The sequence below is a fragment of the Trichinella spiralis genome (assembly GCF_000181795.1).
Source record: "Trichinella spiralis strain ISS 195 chromosome Unknown Scfld6234, whole genome shotgun sequence".
Taxonomy (NCBI): Eukaryota; Metazoa; Nematoda; class Enoplea; order Trichinellida; family Trichinellidae; genus Trichinella; species Trichinella spiralis.
Genome location: NW_003533173.1, coordinates 1 through 8,587, shown reverse-complemented (window position 1 = coordinate 8,587; position 8,587 = coordinate 1). Strand labels below are relative to the sequence as shown.

The 8,587-nt window shown below is 31.7% G+C and overlaps 3 protein-coding genes across 3 annotated transcripts; 1 reads left to right on the top strand and 2 right to left on the bottom strand.

The window, feature by feature from the left end:
- The first annotated feature begins 684 nt into the window (after positions 1-684).
- On the top strand, positions 685-2,831 carry Tsp_12573 (glycine C-acetyltransferase). Its single transcript, XM_003366289.1, has 7 exons — positions 685-789; positions 867-1,087; positions 1,194-1,294; positions 1,446-1,583; positions 1,820-1,999; positions 2,057-2,378; positions 2,648-2,831. Exons 1-7 carry the CDS (start codon positions 685-687, stop codon positions 2,829-2,831), a joined length of 1,251 nt encoding a protein of 416 aa, XP_003366337.1.
- Positions 2,832-4,033: 1,202 nt separating this feature from the next.
- Positions 4,034-6,790, bottom strand: Tsp_12572 (putative calponin). The gene is made up of 11 exons (XM_003366288.1): positions 6,740-6,790; positions 6,379-6,540; positions 6,148-6,288; positions 5,975-6,057; positions 5,715-5,899; positions 5,349-5,611; positions 5,108-5,282; positions 4,913-5,043; positions 4,643-4,832; positions 4,283-4,536; positions 4,034-4,216 (listed from the first exon to the last, which is right to left on the bottom strand). Exons 1-11 carry the CDS (start codon positions 6,788-6,790, stop codon positions 4,034-4,036), a joined length of 1,818 nt encoding a protein of 605 aa, XP_003366336.1.
- Positions 6,791-7,329: 539 nt separating this feature from the next.
- Tsp_12571 (hypothetical protein) lies at positions 7,330-8,025 on the bottom strand. Its single transcript, XM_003366287.1, has 2 exons — positions 7,939-8,025; positions 7,330-7,554 (listed from the first exon to the last, which is right to left on the bottom strand). The coding sequence occupies exons 1-2, from the start codon at positions 8,023-8,025 to the stop codon at positions 7,330-7,332; spliced, it is 312 nt and encodes a 103-aa protein (XP_003366335.1).
- Positions 8,026-8,587: the final 562 nt, after the last annotated feature.

Here is an 8,587-nt window from a genome sequence, read left to right as displayed (position 1 = left end):
TCTACCAATTAACAACCTGTAATAAAAACAATTTAGACCATTGTAAACAAAACAGATAATTACATATAAGCGTATTTATTTATTTAATTTTTAGATTAATAATATTTTATTGATAAATATTAAGCGTTAAAATTGTAGTCATAAAAAGTGTAATATATAAATCCATTTGTCAGTTTTAAGCATTTAATTAACAATTATCAATTATCTACTGTAGAAATAAAATTTTTTTTCAATTATAATAATTCACAATCAATTATTTGACATTTTTTAAAAAGGAAGTTAATTGTATTTTAACATATTAAAATCGACTGGTTTTAACAAATATATTAAGTATACTAATTTTTAGATATATTATGTTCATTTAATAGAGCGCAATAATATAGTAGTAATGTAATATAATACAATATATTCACACAAACTAGATCCAAATATCAGTTCATTTTCTACTTTAACTTTCTTACTTATATCATCATTCATGTTATGACTACAACTTGCTGTTGTACAGTTAAATACATATTTATTCAACTGTGTCTATTTGCTTTAAGACAGATCTGCTTAAATAAAATGTTATATCATTTTTCAACAATATAAAAGGCATATTGCTGTTGAAACAGCATTTTTGATAATGCTTCTGAAATGTTTCTTAACTCCTAAAATCTGCTCAGAGTGATGAAGGACTTTTAAATGACCAACATGTTTTCATTCCAATTCACGAAAACTTACAAACGCTATTCCACTGCACTTGCTAATATTGTATCGAACATTCAGCAAGAATTAATTGAAATTCAGGTATAATATACGGAAACACATTTCATTTGCTGTGCCCTTTTGACAGCAATTACTTTCTACTTTTGACTTTATTTAAGAAATCAGGCACTTATAAACACGAACGAATTTTGCTTGGTCGACAAGGAGTTAAAGTACATGTGGCTGGAACAAAACAGCCAGTGATCAATTTCTGTGCTAATAATTATTTAGGATTGAGTAGTCATGAAGACATCATCGAAGCCGGGAAAAATGCACTACACACCTATGGAGCAGGCCTAAGTTCCGTCAGATTTATTTGTGGCACCCAGGATATACATAAGTAAATTTATACTTCCCAAATCATCACATTAAAATTCGTATTTTGCTTGTTATTTTGATTAAATTTACAAATAAATTAGTACAAAATAAAATATAAATTATTACAGACAATTAGAAAATACTTTGGCACTGTTTCATGAAAAAGAAGATGCAATACTTTATGCGTCTTGTTTTGATGCAAATGCAGGCATATTTGAAGCACTTTTAGGTAATAATATATGTATGTGCATTTTTATCTAATCATGTTTTGCTACATTATAAAGTAAATAATACAATTATGCAAGTAAAAACATTAATTGACATTGCAGTCTTTTGTCATTAGCTGGTAATAAATTGCGTAAATTAATGAAACTGTTTAGATTCTAACGATGCAGTTATATCAGATGAACTGAACCATGCTTCATTAATAGATGGAATTCGATTAACAAAGGCTAAAAGATTTCGCTATAAGCACATGAATATGATAGACTTAGAAAGCAAATTGCAAGAGACAAAAGGTAACTGATTGTTCAGTGAATCCTACATTTGCAGCATGAGTTAAAAAGTAAATTATGCTGAGTTATTATGTATAAAAAATGAATACCATCTCTGATTTATTTTTAGTAGTATTTAATATTAGTAGATAATATTTAAAAATAGAAAAAACAAAAGAAAAATTACGATTGTAAATTTTAGGAAAATGTGACAAATTAGTGAGAAAAATGAATATTTAAAATTTGAATCTTTTTTTCAGAATATCGAAGAAAAATGATCGTTTCAGACGGCGTATTTAGTATGGACGGAGATGTAACTCCGTTACCGGAAATTGTTAATTTGGCAAATAAATATGATGCAATTGTTCTTTTGGATGAATGCCACGCCACTGGATTTTTTGGAAAAACTGGACGAGGAACTGAAGAATATTTTGGTAACAGTTTAATTTCAAGTTCTGTTTATTTATTAATTAATTGCAGTGCCTTTATAACTTCAGGAATAAAGGGCAGTGTACACTTGATTAATTCGACATTAGGTAAAGCTATGGGAGGAGCCATGGGAGGTTATACCACAGGACCAAAACCAATAATTGATTTATTGCGACAAAAATCGAGACCTTATTTATTTTCCAATTCCTTGGCTCCAGCTGTAGTAGGTAGTTCTTTGAAGGCAGTGCAATTGCTAATGAAAGATTCAAAGCATGCTGAATCATTGCTAAGAAAAACGACTATATTTCGAACAAGAATGAAAAATCTGGGTTTCAAAGTAGCAGGAAATTCACAACATCCGATTTGTCCTGTAATGCTTGGTAACGCAAAGTAAGCAACCGCATTTTAGGGAATTACAGGAAATATTATTTGCACATATTTTTTCTTTATAAAGTTAGAATACTTGAACATGCATGTATGTATGCATGAACGTGCGCCTTAATTTTATTTTCAAATCAAGTTAGCATGAATTAACGCTTCATTAATGCAGTTAATCAGGCTAATTATGTGCGATTTATCCAGTTTAAAATGAATTTACCGTTTTGATAAAAAGAATTGCCTCTGAAGATTACCAAGAGTTCGTATAAAATTTACTTTAGGCTAACTACAGAATTTGCCAATCGTCTTTTGGAATTTGGAATTTATGCAATTGGATTTAGCTATCCTGTTGTGCCAAAAGATAAACCCCGAATTCGAATACAAATATCTGCAGCTCACAGTGAAGAAGATATTGAAAAATGCATTGAAGCTTTCAGCAAAGTACAAAAACTGCTAAATATATAAGAATAAAAAGTTCTTGGAAAAATTTGTCATTTCCTTTCAAATGGCTGATGCAAAAACATTTTTATCAGTCGACTCATTTCACTGGTATAACTAATGTCTCTAATGTAAAATAAATAAGTCTCAAGAATGTAAAATCATTTCAGAAAAATACAACAATTATTATAATTCAACATAAGAAAACTTCTTACTTGATACTGAAATTCATTTAAATTCTAATTTAAAATTTAAATGTCTTACCTGATTAGCAGCAGCATAGCACAACAAACAGCAGAACAAATGAACAAGCAAACAGACAGCGAACGATTTATTTGTATTACTGTACATATATATATATAGAATAAGCACTATTATGGAAATTTTGCTTTCATATTCGTTATCGCTGCTGTGATTAGCGTGCAAATTTTCTTAACACTTTGCGTTGATAAACAAACATTAGCTCAGAACAGCTTTGAAACTGAAATTCACAAAGCTAGTTTCGTAGATTATGTATTCATTTTGGAGCTGCACAAAATTGAACAAATGATGGATTAAAAAAAGAAAATAGATTTTCCGCAGCTTATAAAATTTAAAATTCTCTACTGTTAGCTGCTGGATAATTTTCACAAAAATTGAACTTGTTCAAAACAGTTCATTGCAACGATCATTTCACACTTTCAAAAGTAAAAAGGAAATTTTTTCAACTTCAGCAAATATTCAAATTTTTGTTCTTCAAATCCATTCAATACAATGTTGATAATCTTATTCCGTCGAATTATTTCGCAGAAATAAGATGTGCAGATATTTACTCATGTACATGTGTGCGTGTAGGTGCATCTTGAAACATCACTACCTGCTTAATAAACTGTTGATGATCAACATTTTCTAAACAACAAGTTTTCAGCTTCACAACAACTGTACGTACTTGAAACACTTCTTCGTGTTTTCAATTTTTAAATTACAAATCCAGATTTGAAATTCACTTCACACTACACACTACAAGAGCTCACTTATTCTCTTTTTAATTATATATTTTAACATTAACTTGAACATGATTTTGAAAAAAATATCAATAAAAGAATGACAGCCTGACATAGAATAAATGTAAATAAATTGGCATTCCGATAAGCATGATTTTAAATATGCCTATTTTTCACCTTTGTCAGTTATATGTGCTGGAAATTAAAGAAAAAAAAAGCAAATAATAGCAATGCTCAAAAATGCTATCAGAGATCTTTTTCTGAAACAGCTTTCCGCATGTTCGGCACATAGTCACGTGCCATTAGACATGCAAACACTGTCATAACCATTTTAGGTTTACACTCAACTATATCTTCAGGGAGGGCATATATTTTGGCGCCTATTTTTCTTGCTGTAGAAATGGCATATTTCGCGTTGTCCATTTTTTCCTAAAATACGCACACAAAAATTATTCAAATGAATTCAAGTATACAACAATTGATAAATAATAATACTTCAAAAGTAACACCGGATTTAATCAAGTCGTACTGAATGACACCTGGTTGGATAGCATCTATTAAATCAATGACCACTTTTGCGTCACTAATTTTGGAATCTTGAAAACCAGAAATGGACAACGTTTTTCCACTTTCTTTCAAACGATTATTGACCCAATCCAAAATTTCCTTGTCCGTTGCTAGTGAACCAGACTGAGTGCAGTTTGCCAATATTGTCAACGTATAAGCTCGCATTAATTGCCAAATCAGAGCTATTTGAAACAACAGAAACACAATATTAACATTAAGAAACATTATTATTACAAAAAACAACAAAACCAAGCAAATTCAATTATATATATATATATATATATATACCAAGAGATAAAGTCCTGTTTCCATCGTAAATATCTTTGCCTTGAATTCCCACCAAAGAGAAACGTAATCGCTTTCCCAGGTCAACAGCATAATTGCAGTTCTGTATTTGATTCATCATTCTATCCATTTTTGTAAACTTTTTAACCACACGCTTCCAATCGACAAGCCCCGGCTCGATGACATCATAAAGCTGAAAAATGCACCATCATTTTGTTAAGTAAAAAAGAAAAAAAACAGGAAAAAATGTTTTCAAAAGAAAAATTGAAATACTTGAAAAATAATTAAACCACTACATAAATCAGAATAAAGCCAGTTCACAGTTGGTGAAACGCCAACAGAATTCATCCAATTTCGATAAGTTCTTTCTTCACGAGTTTCTTCCAAAATTTCTTCAATATTATCTGAAACAAAATGGACAATTCGCATTTATAAAAAAATAAAAAATTTTTTTTTTACAATTCATACCAAGTTCTTCTTCGCCTGGAGGTTTCAGACCAGGCCATGTATTGAACAAATTAGCAACAAATGCCAAATTCAACTTGTAAACTCCATTGATGACATCTTGGGCAGTAACGAAAGCTCGACAATCCAGCTTGTCAGCTTCTCGAAGCATAGATTCAGCACGTTCCAAATCACTATTCTAAAGCAACAACATAACCAACCACCATAAATGGCGTTGTAAGCAAGCATAAAATGAAATAACTACTTGAATTCTCAGAGGATCTAAAGTGACATTTCTATCAGGCGGTGCAATCTGCTTCAGCAGATGCGTGTATATAAAAGAGTCTTGAACATCTGTCGTAAAATTGTTCAACTTTCTAGAAACACCAGCTTGCTGAAGATGATAATTCACCCAACGCATCAAAATCTGTTCCGGTGAAAGACGCTGCAGATCGTTCAAATTCTCCCCTTCATCAAGCAGTCGAAACAGTCCTGGCACATGAACCAAATCAATCTGACTGAACAACCCTGTAGTAATAATAAAATAAATGAAATTTATAAAATGACTACAAAAAATAATAAAATAAGAAAACAGATAGCCTGCCTATTCGAATAATTTGCCACAGCAAACCAAGAACCAAATGAGGTTTGCCTTTGGCTAAATCATCTGCGTCGATGTTGACGATATTGCAACCAATTGCACGAGCAGAATTAACAGCCAATGTGAGATTTTCTCGTTTCGTATATGTATTTAAATTTTTTCTGTTAATCGCACGCTCATCAATAGTTTCTGGAACTGCCAAATTAATCAACTTGCTAAACAAAAAACAGGGAAATTAAATTTGAAAAAAAGTACTCAACAATTACATTTAACATACCATATGATTAAACCGTCCACCATTTTCTGATACAAATCGTCTCCGGATTTGGTCAACGGAAGCAAATGTATAAGATCTCGATCGGATGACAAATTTCTGCAATTGCCATTGCAATTGATTTAATTTAATTTAATTTAATTTAATGCAGTAAATTTCTTACGAATTTATCCAGTCTGAAAAAGCGACTTGCTCCTCGATTCGCACACTATGATATATTCCTTGCTCTTGACTAGCTTCAGAAAGTCCTCCAAGCACGTGCACATTTTCCGCTTTTTGAATACGCTTTTTGAATTTTGGATCCGCTGCTTCTTTAAGTTTCGCAAAAAGCTGCAAAACAAAGCACAACGAATGAAATTATTATTCAGTTTCAAATGTAGTAGTAGTAGTTGTTGTTGTTGTAATTTCTTTTTTCTATACCTGGGCAAATTCGATCACTGACAAGGATGCATCGGTACTGTAATTTGGAAAATGTTCTCTGATAAGATCTCGCACTTGATATGATGGAAGTTTCAAACCAACAGCTTCGAAGGCACGCTGCAATTCTGAAAGCTGGATCGCACCATCACCGTTGATATCAATCTATTATTAATAATTGCAATTTACATGATTGCAATTTCATTAGTGAATAGTTTGGAGAAAAAATATATTTGATTCTTGATTTGAAACGCATAAAATATTGCAAACGTCCGCCCCTTCTAAGAATAGAAAAATTGAAACTAGTCAAGAGAAAAGAAAACAATTTTCACAACAGTTCAAATGTTATGCAACGTGCAAACACGTGAGTCAGCAGTAAGCGGAAGTCAGTAGGATGATTCACACAACAGGGCATATGGAAAAAAGAACAATCGTTTGACATATGCTGCACATTGATGCAAGAACGACAATGAAACAATCAGAGTACAATCAGACTCAAGGTTATTAGAATGCAATATAGATTTTTATCAATTCCAAATAAAAAAGAGCCAAGCAAGCAGTTAAATAATAAAATATATAATATTACACGAAATGCTCACGTTGAAATTACTTTTGTTAAAAATAAAGTAATGCAATTGTGTATTATTATTATTATGAAATAAGATTGCATTAAATGAATGGAAAAATAAAATAAACTCTCAAATATGCAGTGAGAAAACAAAGAGAAATCAATTTAAGAATGCAATGCAAGTTTGGTCAAGTGTCAGTGATGCTCATTTCAATAAAGCTCATGCAAAGTTGGTTAATAAAGCAATATTTAAAGAAACCTGAGCTGCACAGCAAAAACCTGTATTGCATTACTTCATACATCTAGATAGACAGACAGTCAGTGATTTGGTTCACCAACGAGGCAAAACGAAAATGATACGCTTCTTCATTTTGTCAATTGCAAAATCATTGGGGCCAAGCAATGGCGACATGGTGCATAAAATGAGTAAGGAAAAAATCAATTTTCCCCACAGAAAAGTGCAAAAGTTGAGCACTTGAACAGTGCTGTCCTGTTGATTTTGGTGAACATAAATCGAAAATGTAAACAACGAAGCGCGTGATTCGTTCAATTGAAAGTTGAGAAGAGTGACCTAGCGTAAACAGAATTTTTATCGTCACTGCGCGTGTAGACTAGCAACATGTTTTTAACAAGCAAGTGTAAAAAAGCTTTCCACAGCTTTCAATTTGCTACAAAGAAAGTATGAAGAAAAAAAAGCTCAACTCAACGGAAGAATTTAAATAAAAAAAGCAAAGCATAGCAAAACAAAAAACAGAAAATACAATGCATGCAATAAAAATAAAACAATATTCAATCTACAATAACAACACGATGACAAGCATATTTCCATTTCCGTTTGATCAAAAAAAATTAAAAAAATATTATTTATGGAAAAAATAAATAGAATATAATATAATATAATATAATATAATATAATATAATATAATATAATATAATATAATATCGTCAATTAACTAAGCATAGGCGTGACCAAATAGAAGAATAAGAGAATTTACCGTCTCGAAACTGTTGCTCAATTCCGTCAGTTGCTCTTCTGTAAGACCGAGTGATTGAGAAAGTCTTCTATCGCAATCGGCAGGCATTGAAATTGAATTTCAATATTTATGGTAAAATCAGACCAGCAAAACAAAAGTTGATATTAAAAATGAGAACAAAATTCGCGAAGAAAATTCCCACAAAACAAACGCAGACAACGTTGTCAAAAGCGAAATGCAACTAACAATTGTCGACTGTTGAAGACGCAAAGCGGCTGTTCTGTTCAATTGACGACCTCGAAGACTAACGACAATCAACCCCGACCACAGCCACTGGTAAAAGTTGACACGCGCGCGCCTCCTGTTGGACAATAGGAAAAACTGATGATTAGGTAATTGCACTCATGACTCATCACCTACAGTATACAGTAGATGAAATTAATGCGTAGGCATATGACTTTGATGATGATTCAATGATGATTAACAAATCAAACGTTCTGTTTACATATTTTATTAAGAATTCGCCATTCTACTTGGCAATTTTATTGAAAAACTTCCCCACTTTTGGCACTGCACTACAGTCTACTACAGTTGCAGGTCATCAATCTTCTAAGTTACATAATGACAACACAACATGAATGACACAAAATCGGAAAGTCAATTTTATTTT

Coding starts and splice junctions, on each gene's coding strand:
- Tsp_12573 (XM_003366289.1), top strand. CDS start 685: ATGACCAACATGTTTTCATTCCAATTCACGAAAACTTACAAACGCTAT. Junction 1,088..1,193: donor GGCACCCAGGATATACATAA/GTAAATTTATAC, acceptor AAATTATTACAG/ACAATTAGAAAATACTTTGG. Junction 2,379..2,647: donor GTAATGCTTGGTAACGCAAA/GTAAGCAACCGC, acceptor AATTTACTTTAG/GCTAACTACAGAATTTGCCA.
- Tsp_12572 (XM_003366288.1), bottom strand. CDS start 6,790: ATGCCCTGTTGTGTGAATCATCCTACTGACTTCCGCTTACTGCTGACT. Junction 5,044..5,107: donor TCCAGGCGAAGAAGAACTTG/GTATGAATTGTA, acceptor ATTTTGTTTCAG/ATAATATTGAAGAAATTTTG. Junction 4,537..4,642: donor AAACAGGACTTTATCTCTTG/GTATATATATAT, acceptor TGTTTCAAATAG/CTCTGATTTGGCAATTAATG.
- Tsp_12571 (XM_003366287.1), bottom strand. CDS start 8,025: ATGCCTGCCGATTGCGATAGAAGACTTTCTCAATCACTCGGTCTTACA. Junction 7,555..7,938: donor TGAGCAACAGTTTCGAGACG/GTAAATTCTCTT, acceptor ACATGTTGCTAG/TCTACACGCGCAGTGACGAT.